Source organism: Manihot esculenta, chromosome 16 (assembly GCF_001659605.2).
Source record: "Manihot esculenta cultivar AM560-2 chromosome 16, M.esculenta_v8, whole genome shotgun sequence".
Classification (NCBI taxonomy): domain Eukaryota; kingdom Viridiplantae; phylum Streptophyta; class Magnoliopsida; order Malpighiales; family Euphorbiaceae; genus Manihot; species Manihot esculenta.
In genome coordinates this window covers 30,619,473-30,636,598 of record NC_035176.2, presented here as the reverse complement: position 1 = coordinate 30,636,598, position 17,126 = coordinate 30,619,473, and the positions used below count along the sequence as shown (strand labels likewise).

Sequence of the window (17,126 nt, the reverse complement as noted above, 5' to 3'; positions counted from 1 at the left end):
ATGAAGGCCACAACGAAGGAATTCTTGGAACATCGATGGGTTACGGGAAGGACTACTTCGCGGCTGCGGTCGGGTGTGATTTTTGCCTCTAAAGCTCTGATATTGTGACAGCGGAGGACCATTTTTCTGTTACAATTATTTTTCTTCTACCAAATAAGATCAAACCGTTCTAAAATTATCTAAATCAAACTCAAACTACAAACGAGTTTGATTCCAATCTGATTCTTAAAAATAAAACCAGGAATTTAATTGAACACTCCCATGACCCAAATAAGTAAAATCCATGAATTAAAGGGAAAAGCCAAAGATAGACCAAAACTAGGTATAAATATAATTACTAGGACAAATAGAGGTCGAATGTGAAGTTCGTGGAGAACATTCGCATCCAGCAAATTCCCAACATGCATCAACAAAAAGAAATCGCTCGTACTAACTATTTGATCACATTCTCTCCAAAACAAAAGGGTAAAGCGAAAGAAGAACTCCACACCAATTGTTCGTAATGACAAAGTGAAAATAAATTAAATAAAAAATTAACTACCACCCAAAACTTCAAGCCCCTTTCTTTCCGCTCCCTTACAACCATCAATTCAGCTACTTCACATACACTGCAGCAATCAAAATTATTGTTGCTTGCATTCTGGAGGCCGCTCGCCCTGCTGACCGTCCCCAACTTGTGTTCTTCCACTCTTCTATATCAAGTAAAAAAGAAAAATGGAGGTAAGGTTAAAAATTCACTATGCAGCTAAATGCGAGATTATTAAGACTTGGAGGAGGTGGAGGAGAGAAAGGAATGATCACAGTAGTGAGTTTGAAAAATATGAGAAATTGAAATAGAGAATAAGATCCTACCTTGTTCCCAGCTGACTGCACCCAATTGACAAAAACAATGATTAGCACATCAAATTAAAAACCCAAAAGAGAAAAAGTAGGAAAAACAACAGGGCAGCAATAAAATACTGTCAGACCTTTTTGGTTTTGCTTTCCTCTTCATCCTCCTCATCCTCTTCTTCTTCATCGTCTTCATCATCCTCTTCATCAATATCTTCATCCTCGTCATCGTCTTCCATTCCAAGCTCATCTCCCTCCATTGCCTCACCCGTAAACCAAGATACAGCATGAGGGATAATCTTGTCTCGAATGGTTGACCTGAATAAAAATTTCAATAGTAAACAAAAAAAGTTATTACATGCGGAAACAAGGATGCAAGGAGAGAAAAAAGCAAGAGTTTGATTTAGAATTCCACTATATTACTATTACTTCCCAGGAGCATTACCACCAGGATTTACACTTAGTGAAATCCATCCATAACAAAAGAGTAGATTATAAAGAACTCACCCAATGTCATAATCTTGTTCCATTTGATTCTGAAGCTCCTCAGCCTAGTCAAGAACATAGGGAAAAGTTAATACATGCAATATGCAATAAAATTGTCATTTCATTAATACAATGTAATGACATCGTCATACTGTATCTTCATCAATATCTTCATCATCTTCAGGCACTTGAGGCGGATTAAAGAAGTTGAAGAAACTTTCACAATCCTCAGTTTTAGTGATTGGCTTGGCATTCTTTGATCCCTTTTTAGGCTTCTTCTTAAGAAGTTTCTGTGTTAAACATTTTCCTGGATACCATTCAATCTCCGTCCTAAAAATAACCAGTTACCAACCAGATTTCACTTATGAGATTAACTAGAAACTGATATGCTTTCTTGAAGATCTAATTGCAGAAGTAGCTAATATCAAAATAAACAACAGTTACCCAATTGCTTTCTCAAGAATGGGCTCATCTTCATCAATCATGTGATATGTCTTTGTCAAAACAGTGTTCTTGAAATGAGGGTTGGGATCAAAGAAGAACTCGAGCTTGAATCCCTTGGGATCATCTATTCTACACCATTTAATATCCTTAAGGTACTTGAGAGCTCCTTCATCACGTTCAGTTATCTAATAAAAAATATAGGGAAACAATTACAATCCATGAATAAAAACAATCTAACCACATAACAAGTAGAGCAGCAAAACATGACAATTCAATAACAAACCTCCTCAGCCAACACATCATTGTTCTTCATTGCAATGAGCCAAAAATCAGGCACACCCTTGTCTGTATCAAACAAATTCAAATATTAACCTAAGGAAAATTGCCAAATGAAGCAGTGTTGGGGGGGTTAATAATTGGATAATGATTAGAAGGTACCTTCAGCAGCTTGATCCCCCTCTTGGTCCATTGCTGCTTCGTTTGTTGCTCCATCAATTTCAACAGTGCCATTCACAATCTCATATCTCTGCAAGTAACATTACAGGGCATGGAAACAAAATAAAAGGCACAGCCAAAGGAATTATTATATACTGCAAAAAAAGATCATGCTAAATGGAGGATGAGACGATGAAAGATGCCACATGAAGAAAAAGTTGATATACAGCAGTACTACCCTCAAAGCTTTCTCCATATTTCACCATATAAAGTAAAAAAGGTATGCAGGACAGCAGGAGTCCTTGTGTTCAGTTAATAAACAGATAGGTTTTCATAACTCAAGAATAATGATCAGAATGATACCTTGGTATATAAGGGTTGGTAGAGTTTTTGATATTTTGCTTCAAGTGCTGCTCTCTCCTCAAAGAATTTTGCCTCTAATTCATCATGTTGGCTCTGCATATCAAGAAATCCTTATATATTTGAACAAATGTTTTTTTTGTAAGTGTTCATGCAAGAATGAGAGTAAAATGCAATTAAAGAGTAAATGAAATGGAGACATGCAACATGCACAAAAAGAGGGGGAATAACCATAGCTAAAACAAAATTCCTTAACTTTGCAAATAAGCAACCAGAAGTACAAGTCTAATATTTCCATAAAAATCTAAGAGCCAATAAGCCTTCAAAGCTAATCACCATGTTTCTAAACTCTTGCCAGCTATAGAAATAACCAACGGGCTAAAGCAGACCAGGACCGGCTCAGAACCAGTGGTTCTATTCAAAGGGATAAAACATGCAGGGTCCCCCCTGGCCAGTTTGAGCAACTACAATGGTGGAAAAATTTTCCCCTTTTTTTTTAAATTTTGTTAAGGAAAAAAGTCCAGTTTTGGTCCAAACTGACCGATCGTAGCCCAGTTTTGATCAATCCAGTTTTTTACCAATTGCACTCCAGTTCCAGCTCTGGACAGGACCTTCGCTGGGTCTAGTGCCAATTCATCTGAAACTAATCATGCACTCGATACCACTGCATGCTTTGCCTCAATATCCAACCTTCCAAAGCTACTAATACGTTTTGAAAAGACAGTAGAAACGCAAACACCAGGATGAAGGATAAAGAGTTCCAACAGAATTGGAATGCATATATAAAAACAAGGGTTTCAACTGCCAAAGGCCAGTGGATCATACTGCATGCATAACTGCCAAGAAGCCAGCTCCAGCAGAAAGACTATAATTAGCATCCTCTAAATATATTAAGAAGACAGAAAATCCAAGAACACTCATCAGTCCATATTTAGGAGGAACCAACACGCTCAATCATTAATATGTTGCAAGAGTGGATAGTTCCAATGATCCCCAAGGGTGTCCTTTGTTCAGCAAGCATAATTAAGTGATTTCATTTGTGTTTTCAATTCTATGCATGCACATCTTTGGTGTTGAAACTGATCCATTGGAACACATATTGTCATGTAGATCAAATGCACAGCAACTATATAACCATTTCATTGTCTTCCACAAAATTGTTAACTCATGTGAACCCTCCGACATCGATATATACTCGTGAGAGAATCATGCACAACTCAAACTTGCAATAGCGCATAAAAGACATTCAACCAATGTAGCAAGGCTACCAACTATATCCACATATGTGCAGCAAGACATAGATAAACAAAGTAGATGCCATAAAAATAGAAGTAACAGCAAAGGAAAATAAAATTAATCTAATAAAGACATGCCTGGATCTCTCTTAGAAACTCAACGCGCTTTCTCACGTTTGGAGACAATTTCTCAAGCACATCAGTGTGCTGACCAGCCAGAGAATGTAGTTTACTCTGCTCAAACAAAAGTTACCCCAATCTATCAGCGAATAAAATCCTAGTCTCGAAATTTAACTTGCATTATTAACTTAAATTGAACAACAAAAGTGGGAAAATTCGCCTGGTTTAATTTTCTCGGTCACCAAGTAGAGAATAGAGTAAGATACTAACCTTGAGCGCGCTAACAAGGCCTGCTCGATCCTCCTCGTTAATAACTACAAAAATAACAGACACGAACGCAAAATAACTTGCGACTATAGAAATCGAAAAAAAAAAAGACAAGAGTTAGGGTTTTAGAGAGAAGAGATTACCGGCGCTGAGATCGGCCATGCTGAGGTTATCTTTGTTGTTGCTCATCTTAGGAGTTTATATGAAGAATAAAAGAGATGGGGAGAAGGAAGAAGCGAAAGCTAAAACCCTAGATAGGCGTACTGTAAGGAGAAGGAAGGGGTCGAAAGAGAGAGGCGTCTAAAACCGAAACACTCGTTTAAATACTCATCCCCATCATCCCCTCCCTCAATTTTCAAAAACTAAAAAAAAAAAAAAAATAGAAAGAAAATTAACGCCTGTGAGCGCCAGTTAATTTAATTTAAAAACTAGTTTAAGTAACGCATGTCTGATAAGGCTGCGTTTGGTTGTAATGCATTTGTATTTATTCTTATCTTCTTGTTTCTGTACATTACTGGAACGATACCCGTGAGCGATAGTAATATATACATATTAGTCGTTCTCATATTTATTTGATTTTAAAAATAATAATAAATTGTTAGTTTTTTTTTTTTGAAAAATTCATTTGTTAGTATTATTAAAATAAAGAAACTGATTCAAATGAGAAAAATAGAAAAAATAGTGGATGGCTAGAGAAAGGGTGAGGAATTATTCACGACTCTCGAAATAATACCATGCAATAAGAATAATATTGTATTTTTTATTAATAAAATTAAAATATTTATCATTTTATTATTAAAATATATTAAATAAATAAAATAATTACTAATACACTAAATTATTTATTTATGTTTCAAATATAATTAATATAAAATATCACTCAAAAAAGTTATAGAAAATATAATGCTTAAAATGCTTGTAGTGGATCCTTTTAGTATTGATGAAATTCTTCTGTTTGCTTTGTTGTCCCTACAGCTCTTTACAAGCTGGAAATAATCAAGCTAACAGTGGGTCCCCTGGTGGATTAATCATAAGAGTCCTTTTCAGAAAAAGTCCCTGCAGTTTCTTTCCCCCTAAAACAAGAAGAAAAAACAGAAAATGCCAATTCTCCGATTTATTTTGTTTTTTTCAATGGAAACTAAGAATCGAATTAAAATATAAAATTTTTCAAATTTATTTAAATATATTTATTATGAAATTAACATGTGAATATTTTAATTTATTTTATTTAAATAATAAATGAATAAAAAAAACATTATATTGCAAAAATTTATTGCATTATTCCAAAATATTAATCATCAATTGAAAAATAAATGGAGAAAATATATAGAGTTATGTATATTTTTTATATTAGGTTAGTTGTATAATTTTAATATTATAAATAACAAATTCATCACTCATATTTTAATTGTAAGAATATTAGAATAATTAAAAAGAAAAGAAAATGGAGAATTACTAAACCGACCAAAATCCACATCCTTCCCTTGGAAGTCCCTGCCAAATGCCAAGTATTGGGGTAAAATATGGGCCACGCTTACATAATCAATCTGATTATTTCTGTCCCAATTTTAAGCCCAACCCACCAAACATTCGGCAGTCCAGCTCAGCATTACATTTTATTTTTATTTTTTTAGTTATTTTTCAATTATATTTTGGCTTTCGCAAACAAAAAACCAAACTGATTTTATAATTTTATATTGAGTTAGTTATTTACTTTTCATTGATTTATGACATTTGCTAAAAATAAAAAATTTTAAAATTAGAAAGCTCTAGATAAAAATCTCAAATCAGTAGACGAATCGAATACAACATTTTTTTTTAAATTTAATATAGTTTTATTTTAATCTTTCAATTTTATTTAATTCACCAATACTGATTTAATTTTTGTTTATTCGAGAATCAACAGTACGCAGTTACACCACCGGTCTTCCTTTATCATAGTTGTCGTTTAGTGCTCTTCAACGACCGCGGGCTCCGATCTGATAGAGCATGTCGCAGCGGTGGCAATGATTATCAGCGGACACATCCTACAAGCCGCGCTGCTTACCTATTCTATTTTCCAAGCGGTAATGTGTTCTCTGCACTTGGTCGACCATATGCTCGATACGAGAAATATTAGCCACATTCATCTAAGTAATTATCTTTTGTTTTATAATTTATATAATTTTAAATTATTGTTTATCCTTTTTATATTATAATAATATATAAATTAATTTAAAATTTTTAATATTTAATAAAATTTAATATTTTTATAATAATATAATTATAAAATTAATAAAAAATTATTTTTATAAATAAATAAAGTAAATAAAAATTATAAGATAGAAAAAATATTTAATATTCTAAATCAAATAGATAATATTTTAAATGATATTAATAAAAAATATTTTATATTTGTTTTATAATTTTCCTCAATTTTATTTTTTATATATATTAAAAAATAATTATTATTAATACAATAAATGATAAAACTGTTAAATAATTATTTAAAAAAAAACTGTTGTTAGTGTTTCTGAACTGAAAATAAAAATAATGATCGGATGTAATTTTTTAATGTATAATATATCTACGTATTATGAATTCGCTGTGGATGAGGTTGGGATTTTGTTTGTTGATATTGACAAACCTATTGAAACGTGGTATCCATGCAGCTAATATCACCGATTGACCGCACCATCTCTCTCTTACAAATTTCGCACGAGGATTTGCTATATAACAAATTTACTTCAATAATTCCAAACTCACGAAGACAAAAGCAGGAGGACAGACACTAGGCAGGTTGCCACCGGTGGATAAACCCTTGTTATAAAAGCAGACCAACGTGGCAACTCACCCTTTCTTTCCATTTATGGACACTCACCCACGCTGTCACTCTCTCCTTCTCCCGTTACACACCCCCACAACTCCTCTGTTCCTTATAATATGCTCCTCACATTACAATTTCTCAATAAACAAACCAAATGGTGGCTCTAGAGGATAAATCTCGCGGTGGCGGCACTGGCGGCGATGGAGATTTTTCTCCCTCGTTTTCAACGAGTTTGTTGTCAGGACCGCTTCAACGGCCAGAAAATATTATTAAACCGGAGGATGACAGTCCCATAGATTCAGTTACTACTGTTAAAGCTGAGGAAATGCTACTTGTTCGTGACCCCTGTCCCGTCACTTGCTCTGCTTGCGGTAAAGCTAGCCATGGTGGACCCCCTTCTTCCCCCTCTTCATCCATTAAGACAGTAGATATACAAAAGGCAGCGGCGGCGACGGAGACTGTCAAGGTGGTGATGGTTAAGGAAGAGGAGGAAGAGGAGGATGATGAGGATACAGGGGCCATTGGTGTAGCCCACTATGGAAATTGCCTTAATGGCGGTGGCGGTGGTGGCGTTGATGGTGGAGGTGTTCATAGCAATGGGTCATCGTCTGCGTCTTCTTCGGTTGATTTGCCTAAACCCATGCAAGGCTTACACGAAACAGGTCCTCCGCCGTTTCTAAAGAAGACTTTTGAGATGGTGGAGGATCCGGAGACGGATTCTATAGTATCTTGGAACAAAAATCGTGATAGTTTTATCGTCTGGGACGCTCATGAGTTTTCTAAACATTTGCTTCCTAAATATTTCAAGCACTGTAATTTTTCCAGCTTCATCCGCCAGCTCAACACCTATGTGTGTCTTCCATCTCAGTTCTCTCTTTGGAATTCTCCTCCCATTTCGTGATTTAAGGCATTTACTATAATAGTCTAAAGAGCCTTCTTTTTTTATTACTATGAATAGCTTGCTTGCTTGCTTTGAGTTTCGGATTTATGTCTGAGGTTCTGGAACATGTTTTATGTACAACATTAAAAAGATTTGATAATGTTTATCCCTTTAGTGTAGTAAATTATCTTCTTACTGATGTGGGTTTCTTTTGTTATGGTGCAAAATGGTGTTAGGGCTTTAGAAAGATTGATCCAGATAGATGGGAGTTTGCAAATGAAGGGTTTCGGGGAGGGAAGAAGCATTTGCTCAAGAACATAAAAAGGAGGAGCAGGTACAACAAGCAGCAACAAGGAGGAGCAAACGGTGGTGATTTAGCTAAACCCGGTATGGAAATCGAACTTGAAAGTTTGAAGAATGATCAAGAATTGTTGAAGGTTGAAATCCTCAAACTCAGACAACAACAGGAGAGTTCAGAGAATCAACTCAGCATTGTTGATCAGCGCACTCGAGTTGCAGAGTGCAAGCAATTGCAGATGTTCATTTTCCTCTCTAAAGTGGCCAAGCACCGAAGCTTTATTCAAAACCTTTTCCAGAAGAGAAAGCAACAGAGAGAATTGGAGGGAGTTGAATTCAAGAAAAGAAGACTGCTTCAAACCCAAGATCCAGAAACCTCACCTGATCCAGCGGATGCAAACCAAACTGTCAATTATAGATACCAAGCTCAGGAACAATTGGCCACAATGCAAACTGAACTAGCTGAGATATTAAGAGAGGATACAGAGATCAACCCAATGTCAAAAATCTTCGAGTCTCCCATGAATGATGAGTTTTGCAGTCCTATTCAAGACCAAAAGGACAATTTCATGTGTGGAACCAATGATTCGGAATCTGTTTACCATCTGATGTCTGAGAAATTACTGGATGATAATGCAGTTTTTGAGAATTTAGTTGAAGACTTAGAAATGAACGACTCAAAATTTTACCTTGAATTGGAAGACTTGATTGGAAAGTCACGATCTTGGGGTGGATATGTAACGGAGGTGGTGGAGCATGCGGGTTGTATTTGATCAGTAATCCGACTTCATATGCATTTGATTGTTAATTTGTTCTTATGTTTTACTATGTCTTAACCAGACAGGGAACCCAGTTGTGTGAACTGGCCCTTGCAGCTGAGCTCCAACTTCTAGCACACATTTGGAGATGCTAGTGTTGGACGGTGGACGTAAATGTTCATTTTTTTTTCCTTTGTTTTTCTTCAATGTCACACCTGTAAATACCATAGTTTATTTACTGCATCAAAGGCTTTTACAAGAAAGTCTCTGTAGTTGATTCTGGATAAGTATCAAGAACAGTAACCACTCAATAAAATCTCCAATACTATCACAGATGAACTTATGAACTTATTCTCTTCATTTCTGAATAGCTAACAACTTATTTATTACAATTCAAAATAATTTAAACAAAAAGAAAAGGAAAGGAAAAAGATGATCGATATGCTGATCACAGGGAACTAAAAAAGCTAGAGAGATATCATACTACAGGAAGAGAGAATGTATTAAGCCTTACCACCACCTCTATTAAGGAGTTTACCATTAGACCTCACTGCTCCTACTGTTCTTGATGACGTAGAAGATGATATGGTAGATCTATCAAACTCTTGTTTATCTTCAGTAAATGCTTTACCAAGAACTTCCTGAAGTTCCATGTATCTTTTTTTCTTCTGTAGTCGTTCATCCGGCGTGTCGTTCCCCAAATAAGCGAGCTGCGACAAGTCTTCAGCATCCATGATCCTGTTTAGTACCTCCGAGCACCTGGGAAAAAACCGTTTCCCGAGTTCCACTGTTCATTGTCGAACATCAGAAGTTGTCCTAATTTACCATTTTATGGAAAAAAAAAATCTAACAATGTAGCTATTACAGTATATGTGCCTGCAAAGCATGATGATTTACCTGTTCTAGAGAGTGCTTTCATCCTGTTCAGATGCTCTTCTTGAATTCTGAAAGGTGCCTCGTTCAAATCCACTGTTGTCCTCTGATCACCAGCCAAATTCTTTACCTTGATGTTAGTTAATGGAAATTCACTAGTGCCATCCACTTGAGCAATATCCATCGCAACTTTTGCTTCCATGGGGAATAGAAGCTTTGCCAGCCCGACTGGAGAGAAAAAGATTACAGGATCAACATAAACTGATTCAAACAAGAATATGCTATATATTGGTGTAATTAAGCAATGTATTTCACAAGAAGCAGTTCAATTTGAACCCTCTATAGGATAATAAACTGATATGCAAATCTAAAATAAGGAAGAAAACAGATTTACAGATATGTAGTTAACTAGATGGACAGAGACTTATTACTTCATTGCCATGAAAGCACTAGAAAGAATACTTTTCATTTCTTCTATGTAGTTATCTTGCCAGTCATCCTCTCAGAAAACAAATAAAAAGTAACAGTACTGGACAGGAACAACCCATCTCTACTTCACTAATGAGAATGAAAGCAAAGGATTCTGATTTCTGAGTAAAGACTCGAACTCTTTACGAAGCAATGCTGCATCAGACATTTTTCAAAAGAGTAAAATCCTAAATGTAAGTACCTAAGATCAGATTATTTTGAACCAACTCGACTCTCACGAGCACAGTGGAAAACTACAAAGGATGCTGAACCATCAGCAGAAGTCAAATTTTAAATACTGAAACGTAACTCAAATCACAAAATATTTGGGTGATCTAATGCCCTCAGCAAGCAACTATAACTTGCGTTTTTTCTAAAGATGCTTAACAATAGAAGATATAAAAACCAAAATGTAAACACACATATGAACTAAGAGAAGAAGATATATTTTACACACTGAACATTTGAGACTAAGAGTTCAACTGTATCACAGCATCAGTTAGCAGAACAGAAGAGCGGGAGGAACAGACATTATCTTGGGCTGAAAACGTGATCCTTTTTTGGAACAGCTCTGACAGCGAAAAATTCAACTATTCCTTTGTTGAAAAAAGAGAAACTGTTCTCCAATTCAATAATATGCATATGATTGTCTGAATGCTGCGAATTGTTAATGAAAAGATGAACAATGTTTCACTTGCAGCATAAGAAAAAATATTCACTCTCCTAATTAATTATCATTGTGTGAACCTTCCCAGTCATTCTCTCTTAGAGATACCTCTTCCATTTTGCAATCATGAATAATCCCATCCAAAGAAAATAATGCACATCTGAGTTTCATTTAGGAATAAAAATGAAAAGTACAGGACAAGAGCTAGATGAAAATACCTCTATTTTCAAGGTATAATAATTTCATTCGCAGGTCATCACCAGCCATAGCAAGAGAAAGAGAAGCCTCTCCGACCAATGGATCTCTTCTTTCTGCTTGTTCAAGTATCTCTATGCATAATCGCTCCTTGGGTGACGCTTTTCCTTCCTCAGTATACCTATGGTAATCTGAAGCCCTTGTAAGTCGCTTTGATATTTGAAGTGCCTTTCTACCATCTGAAGTTAGATCAGCTGGACGAGCTCCCTTAGTCAAGAGAGATACAATAATCTTAGGCTCTTTACGCATTGCAGCAACATGCAGTACAGTGTAGCCCCTTAAATTTCTATGGTTCACATCAGCAATTCCAAGATCAAGAAGCTCAGTGGTAGTCTTTGCATCACAGTACGCAACAGCATAATGAAGTGCATGCGCATCATCCAAATTGGTATGTGCCTCTTTCAATAGCATTCTAACTAATTCCACATCATCTGAGTCCAGAGCTCGGTGTATTCTCTTTACGTGTTTATCAGGATAACCTGCGCTTTCGGGTGTCTCCAGACCAAACTCTAAGCGAGAATCTGTTATTTTCTTTACAATATGTTGAGGTAAGGCCTTATCAAGAGTTACAATATCAACATCAGATTTCACAATGATCTCAATACATCTTGAGATCAATCTCTCACAAGATTTACCACACATATTTGCAACAGATAGCACCACCAAGATGTCATCAATTGCAACCTTGTCAAGAATGTCCAGAAGGTGCCTCTGCAATACCAACAAAATATGAAAACTAAGTAACCAATAACCAGAAACCTAAAAACTTTACATTGTTTTCAAATCTGTCACGTAATAAATTCTTATTTCCTGGTGCATCTTCTCTGGTTAAGCTAACCGGTAAGGATGTTGCCAATGCATTTAAAGATTGAGCTACCAATTGACTGACTTCAAGGATGATGATCAATTTCACCAGTTATGGTCGTCTAGTTCCAATTCTATTAGCATGATACTGTAAAGTTATTTTTGTCTCAACCAAAATGGAAACTTGACACCTTAACCAAAAGAACTTTTGATACCCACTGGAAGATTACAAGATGAAAAAAAAATCAAAAGCTAACTAACAAGGTAACCTTGAGCAGGCTTCTTCAACATCAATAGAAATACTGAGAGAGTGTGAAAAAAAATTAGAATATCTAGCTACAAACTGGGGATGCTTTCTGAGATCAGTATCCAAAATCTGCTTACTACCAGTTCTAAGGAATTGAAACTATACAATAACTCCATGAATAACAATAGAAAACAGATTTTCCAAGTAAAATTTAAATTAAATCTTACTCTTACCTGATAGAGAGCCACCAATTCAGGCACCTGAAATGTAAAAGAAGCATAAAGCACCTCAACCATAAAATCTACAGCGGGCCTGCAAGCGACATGGGAGCAATCTTCATCCACACAAACACAAACGTCCTTTGGCAATGGCTTCACTTTTCCACTATATAAATATGCCAAAACAGCCACAAGCGAATCAAACCCAACATCATAGTCCTTTGCCAATTCCTTCAATTCAAACTCTGCACCTTTCTCTTTGGCCGCAGAACCTGAAAACACCGCCTTGAAGAAAGAACTTCTTGCCGACAGAATGCACCGGTGGACTGGGACCTCCCGGTTAGCAGACGAGATTATGATTTTGGCGTCGGCAAAAAAGTCAAAATCTGGGGAGTGGAAGATGGATTCTAGGCTTCTGGATAGCTGTTGGAGTGCTGAGATTTCTGGGTTTGAAGGCATAGGAGTGGAGAGGGTCTCTATGCAGCACGTGCTGCTTCCATTGCTGATTTCGGTAGAATCAGAGAAACCAATCCTATTATCCATTAAAAGAAAACAAGCTATGAAAAAAATAGAAGAAGAAGAAGAAGAAGGGATTAAGGTTTAAGCGAGGCTTTAGAGAATGAAAATTTCTGCGAAGAAGTGATTGGAAACAAAGACGAAAATCGATTACAGAGCAACAGAAACAGAGGTTTTCAAGAAAAACAAATGCACAGTTTGAATCAAGCACTAAACGACCTTTTCAAAAGGAAGTGTTCTATAGATGTACAGCTTCCCATAGAAGGGAAAGAATCTGGAGAGGGCTTCAGCCATGGATACAAGCAGCGATGATGAAGTCAAGACCGAAGACGAAGGCAGTATGACATCAGCTGAAAACACGGGAGACGAAGAGTGAAAACAAAGAGAAGACCATCGAGATAAACCGAGGTAAAGGCATAGGCTTTTTTATGGGCTTGTCCTTATTGATTAAATGATTCCCGAATTTCTTCCGTACATCAAGATCTCACCCATGTTATTTTCTTTCTTTGTTCAGTTTCTCAAGTACCCAACTGTCTAAATTGATCTTTTTCGCTGAAGGATCTTTGTTCACTGCAGATATTTGATAAAAAAAAAAAACGGCTTTCTCTTTTTTGTCTTCTCAAAGTTGAATCTTGATTGATGAAGCTTCATCCAACGGCTGGGGATTGTGCTTAAATCACCAAACAGGAAGCAACACAACAGCATAACAGCACTCTGCTCTGCTAATGTAATATATTTGAATGGTAGAAATGGGGTGCAGAAAATTTTGCTGCAGCCGTTTTCTGCTTTCGTCATGGCGTTTTAGGGCTTTTAAGAAAGTTGCTCTGTTCCTGTTGTTTGTTTTCAATCTTTTGGGTCTCTCATCAGTCATCACCCTGTGTCCTGTGTCAGTGTGACTAGTCATTGCTCTGTCTTTTAGCTCTGCTTCCAATCATCCTCTAGCTAAGAGGGCTACATGAATCACAGATAGAGCTTTGCAGTTGAATTAACTGCTTCTTCTGGCTACCGCCCTTAACACATCAATTACTTGGAAGTTTATCAAGAGAGGTAAAAACGAAAAGCGATTGGCTTGCCGGCCTAATTGTTTATATTTTTCTCGCAATTTAGTAAATAGAATAGGATGGTGATGCATAGAAATTTGGTCAAACTTATGAACATATGATAATGTAAATAAGTAGCTATCAGATGGCTGTCAGGTAGGAAGTCAACTAATTTCGATTTAGGAAAAATCTCAAACCAGTGGTGGTCAGGGATGCTATCCATCCGCTTTTAGCTTCGTACGTGAATCAGACTTGGTCAAGTGTACTGCAGATTATCACACAGGATCTGCAACTTCCTAGTTAGTAGTAATGTCAAATTGATCATCTGAATGAAATGAGGAGGAGAGGAGACTATCCAATAAAAGTCCGCTTGTTTTTGGTTCACGTGTGGTTGAATCTTAAATGGATTCATGCAATCTAAAGAGATTGTTGTGATGTATAATATATTGTTATGTTTTGATTAAACCAAAGATTTTGATTAATGGTATTATATTAATTCTGAAATACTTAGAAAAAGATTTTATTAACAATGATGGGTTAACATAAAATTATTGTTATCTGTTTTCTAATTTTGCTAAAATTAATGATTTGTCCTCATAATACACAGTAACAGAGGTTCATCAACATTCAATAATAAAACCTCAAAAGCCAGGCAAGAACAGTCATTTGCTATACAACAATTTAGTCTTTCTTAGTACTACCCCGAGGAGAGCAAACTTTTTCAAGCCCTTTTCCAATGGAAGCTCCAATCCCACATGCCTTATCTGGTGAACATACCTTTTCGAGTCCTCTCCCAATAGAAGCTCCAAAGCCACCTTCTTCCTTCACCTTTGAAGGCACATAATCGCTGGATTCCTTCTTTGGGTGGATGGTTTCAACAAGGGCTTCGAGTTCTTCCTTAGCTCTTTGCAAAATACTTGGCCCTTTGATTTCATCAATTGGAGTAGTCTCATCGATATCATCTCTCCTTCCATGAGTTTCTTTGTGATGAATGCGAGGCAAATTTTCATGGTGGATAAATGCTTGAATCTCTTCCTTGGCTTTTTCAATTAAATTGGTCGGCTTAACACTTTTCTCTGATTCAACCTCCATCGACTGATCCCTGATATTGGCAACGACACTTGCAAGTAAGGAAGAACAATCCAACAATCCACAATAAAAAAATCCCCAATTTTTTTATTAAAATCTAATATCCACTGAACCTTTTGCTTTCATTTTCAGGATGAATAGTTTGAATGAGAGCCTCAATCTCCTCCTTCGCTCGCTGAAACACATTAGGAGCTTTGACATCATCTATTGGGGTATTTTCATCAATGTGATTACTCCTGCCGTGAGTTTCCTCCCGATGGCGATGCAATATTTCGCTGTGCATTACCGCCTGGATCTCCTCCTTGGCTCTTTCAAAAATGTTTGGTGCTTTCACATTCTCATCTGCCATTGCCAACCACAGAATCTGATCATCTTTGGGACAATCAACAAATTCTTCAATCACAATCCTACATTTTTGGCCATATGAATATAGAATTAGAATGAATCGTACCTGAGACCTGCTTCGATCCGGCCATTAAAGCTGCTTAGCAAGGTGTTTGATATATTTTTTCTGGCGCTTCCGATTTCGATACGATGGAGTTTCTATTCAATTAAAACTGTAACACATCATAGACGGCGGTTCGCATACGCAAAAAATATAAACATCCTTTTTGGGATTTTGATTCGTTCCGCCAGCTCGGACCCGTCTGCGTGGCCCATTCACTCACTCGGACCAGGTTGGCTCAACAACTCAAACAAATGTTGAATTTATCAAGAAAATTTATAAAATTTTTAATTGTTGTTTTTATTTTAAAAAATATATTAAAAAATTTTTAAAATTTTAAAATTTTTATTAATTAATTTTTCATTAATTTTAATTTTAAATATTATAAAAAATTTAAAATATATTTAATATGAAGAATTAATTAATAGATTTTTAAAAAAATTTAAAAATTAATTAATAATTTTTTAAAATGATAAAGAATAAATAGTAAAATATTTAACGATTAAAATTAATATATTAATTAATTAATTAAATTTTTTAAAATATTAAAATTATTTTAATATATTTTTAAAATTAAAAAATTAATAAAGAAATTTATTTTATTTCATAAAAATTAAATAGTAATAATTTAATTTATAATTGATTTAAGGGGAAATTATCATTTAAATAGTCGAGTGAAACTAAACTCATCAAATGATTAAAATTCTCTTAATTAATTAATTTAAATAATTTTAAAATTACAACTATTCATTTTTTTGCACAATTACCGTTTATTGCCATTTTTTTCTCTATTAATTTATTTGTTTTGAATTTAACAATTTATTTTTTTAAGTTTATACTCAGAATAAATTTTTATAAAAAATCAATTTATTATCAATTTTTTATTTCAATAAAATAATTTAATTAATTTTAACTTTAAGAAAAATTGAAATTATGCATTATTTCAAAATAATTTTAAGAGAACTTTGATAGGAATTGTAATATTCATGAGTAACATATATTTTTTTCATAAAAAAAGAATATAACTTTTTTTTTATCTAATATCACATATTTTAAATATTTATATATTTAATTTAGGGTTAGGGATGTCGGCTTCATAGTTCAGCCTTGGCAAACTCTTATAGTATTTAGGTTTGAGGGATTTATCATTTTTGGTGGAACGTCAAATTAATCAACTTTTTTAATTATCTCCATTCCCTCCATATTAATTTTAGTGATTTTTTTTTAAAATTGTTTACTGTAACAGCCCGGCCCTTTTTCACCGGTTACCACTCACAGCCCGGACTGGCTCCAGCGCTGTGAGAAGCTCTTAACATCCTCTCACCCTCACGGGTTCTTGAGGCAGGATTTGTCCTTCGGGGGAGCCATTACGGCCCACCCTAGCCCAAGGATTTTGGCTTATGGCACTTTTCCACCATAAATCGCCTCCCCCACTACTCGAACCCTTGACCTCCCACTTTAAGGGAATAGTCTGGTGAGAGTGATGTTAAGAGCTGCTCACAGCGCTGGAGCCAGTCCGGGCTGTGAGTGGTAACAGTGCCGGTGGAAAAGGGCCGGGCTGTTACATTTACTATTTATTAAAATT

The 17,126-nt window shown here is 35.5% G+C and overlaps 4 protein-coding genes across 6 annotated transcripts; 1 reads left to right on the top strand and 3 right to left on the bottom strand.

The window, feature by feature from the left end:
* Positions 1-308: 308 nt before the first annotated feature.
* Positions 309-4,508, bottom strand: LOC110604020 (nucleosome assembly protein 1;2). 2 transcript variants are annotated; one of them, XM_021742045.1, is made up of 12 exons: positions 4,322-4,508; positions 4,182-4,225; positions 3,930-4,025; positions 2,560-2,652; positions 2,200-2,287; positions 2,045-2,106; positions 1,762-1,946; positions 1,470-1,647; positions 1,339-1,382; positions 969-1,149; positions 853-867; positions 309-692 (listed from the first exon to the last, which is right to left on the bottom strand). In XM_021742045.1, exons 1-12 carry the CDS (start codon positions 4,365-4,367, stop codon positions 624-626), a joined length of 1,101 nt encoding a protein of 366 aa, XP_021597737.1. In that variant the 5' UTR covers positions 4,368-4,508; the 3' UTR covers positions 309-623. The 2 variants fall into 2 exon arrangements, with proteins under 2 accessions (XP_021597737.1, XP_021597738.1); XM_021742046.1 differs by having other exon boundaries at positions 309-689.
* A 2,452-nt stretch (positions 4,509-6,960) lies between these two features.
* LOC110604102 (heat shock factor protein HSF30) lies at positions 6,961-9,161 on the top strand. The gene is made up of 2 exons (XM_021742201.2): positions 6,961-7,834; positions 8,101-9,161. Exons 1-2 carry the CDS (start codon positions 7,139-7,141, stop codon positions 8,932-8,934), a joined length of 1,530 nt encoding a protein of 509 aa, XP_021597893.1. The 5' UTR covers positions 6,961-7,138; the 3' UTR covers positions 8,935-9,161.
* Positions 9,162-9,254: 93 nt separating this feature from the next.
* LOC110604101 (BTB/POZ domain and ankyrin repeat-containing protein NPR1) lies at positions 9,255-13,917 on the bottom strand. Of its 2 annotated transcripts, none has more exons than XM_021742199.2 (4): positions 12,467-13,912; positions 11,146-11,893; positions 9,817-10,020; positions 9,255-9,706 (listed from the first exon to the last, which is right to left on the bottom strand). In XM_021742199.2, the coding sequence occupies exons 1-4, from the start codon at positions 12,992-12,994 to the stop codon at positions 9,423-9,425; spliced, it is 1,764 nt and encodes a 587-aa protein (XP_021597891.1). In that variant the 5' UTR covers positions 12,995-13,912; the 3' UTR covers positions 9,255-9,422. The 2 variants fall into 2 exon arrangements, with proteins under 2 accessions (XP_021597891.1, XP_021597892.1); XM_021742200.2 differs by having other exon boundaries at positions 9,586-9,678; positions 12,467-13,917.
* Positions 13,918-14,609: 692 nt separating this feature from the next.
* LOC110604129 lies at positions 14,610-15,733 on the bottom strand. Its single transcript, XM_021742241.2, has 3 exons — positions 15,548-15,733; positions 15,210-15,438; positions 14,610-15,109 (listed from the first exon to the last, which is right to left on the bottom strand). Exons 1-3 carry the CDS (start codon positions 15,570-15,572, stop codon positions 14,689-14,691), a joined length of 675 nt encoding a protein of 224 aa, XP_021597933.1. The 5' UTR covers positions 15,573-15,733; the 3' UTR covers positions 14,610-14,688.
* Positions 15,734-17,126: the final 1,393 nt, after the last annotated feature.

What these genes read in the sequence shown, in the direction of transcription:
- LOC110604020 (XM_021742045.1), bottom strand. Translation starts at nt 4,367, where the DNA reads ATGAGCAACAACAAAGATAACCTCAGCATGGCCGATCTCAGCGCCG. An exon ending in GGGGGATCAAGCTGCTGAAG is followed by an intron (nt 2,107 to 2,199) that starts GTACCTTCTAAT and finishes TGTTTGATACAG; the next exon opens with ACAAGGGTGTGCCTGATTTT. An exon ending in ATTCTTGAGAAAGCAATTGG is followed by an intron (nt 1,648 to 1,761) that starts GTAACTGTTGTT and finishes GGTTATTTTTAG; the next exon opens with GACGGAGATTGAATGGTATC.
- LOC110604129 (XM_021742241.2), bottom strand. Translation starts at nt 15,572, where the DNA reads ATGGCCGGATCGAAGCAGGTCTCAG. An exon ending in CGGATCGAAGCAGGTCTCAG is followed by an intron (nt 15,439 to 15,547) that starts GTACGATTCATT and finishes TGGCAATGGCAG; the next exon opens with ATGAGAATGTGAAAGCACCA. An exon ending in CCTGAAAATGAAAGCAAAAG is followed by an intron (nt 15,110 to 15,209) that starts GTTCAGTGGATA and finishes TGCCAATATCAG; the next exon opens with GGATCAGTCGATGGAGGTTG.
- LOC110604101 (XM_021742199.2), bottom strand. Translation starts at nt 12,994, where the DNA reads ATGGATAATAGGATTGGTTTCTCTGATTCTACCGAAATCAGCAATGGA. An exon ending in AATTGGTGGCTCTCTATCAG is followed by an intron (nt 11,894 to 12,466) that starts GTAAGAGTAAGA and finishes TTGGTATTGCAG; the next exon opens with AGGCACCTTCTGGACATTCT. An exon ending in ATTATACCTTGAAAATAGAG is followed by an intron (nt 10,021 to 11,145) that starts GTATTTTCATCT and finishes TTTTCTCTCCAG; the next exon opens with TCGGGCTGGCAAAGCTTCTA.
- LOC110604102 (XM_021742201.2), top strand. Translation starts at nt 7,139, where the DNA reads ATGGTGGCTCTAGAGGATAAATCTCGCGGTGGCGGCACTGGCGGCGAT. An exon ending in TCCGCCAGCTCAACACCTAT is followed by an intron (nt 7,835 to 8,100) that starts GTGTGTCTTCCA and finishes AAATGGTGTTAG; the next exon opens with GGCTTTAGAAAGATTGATCC.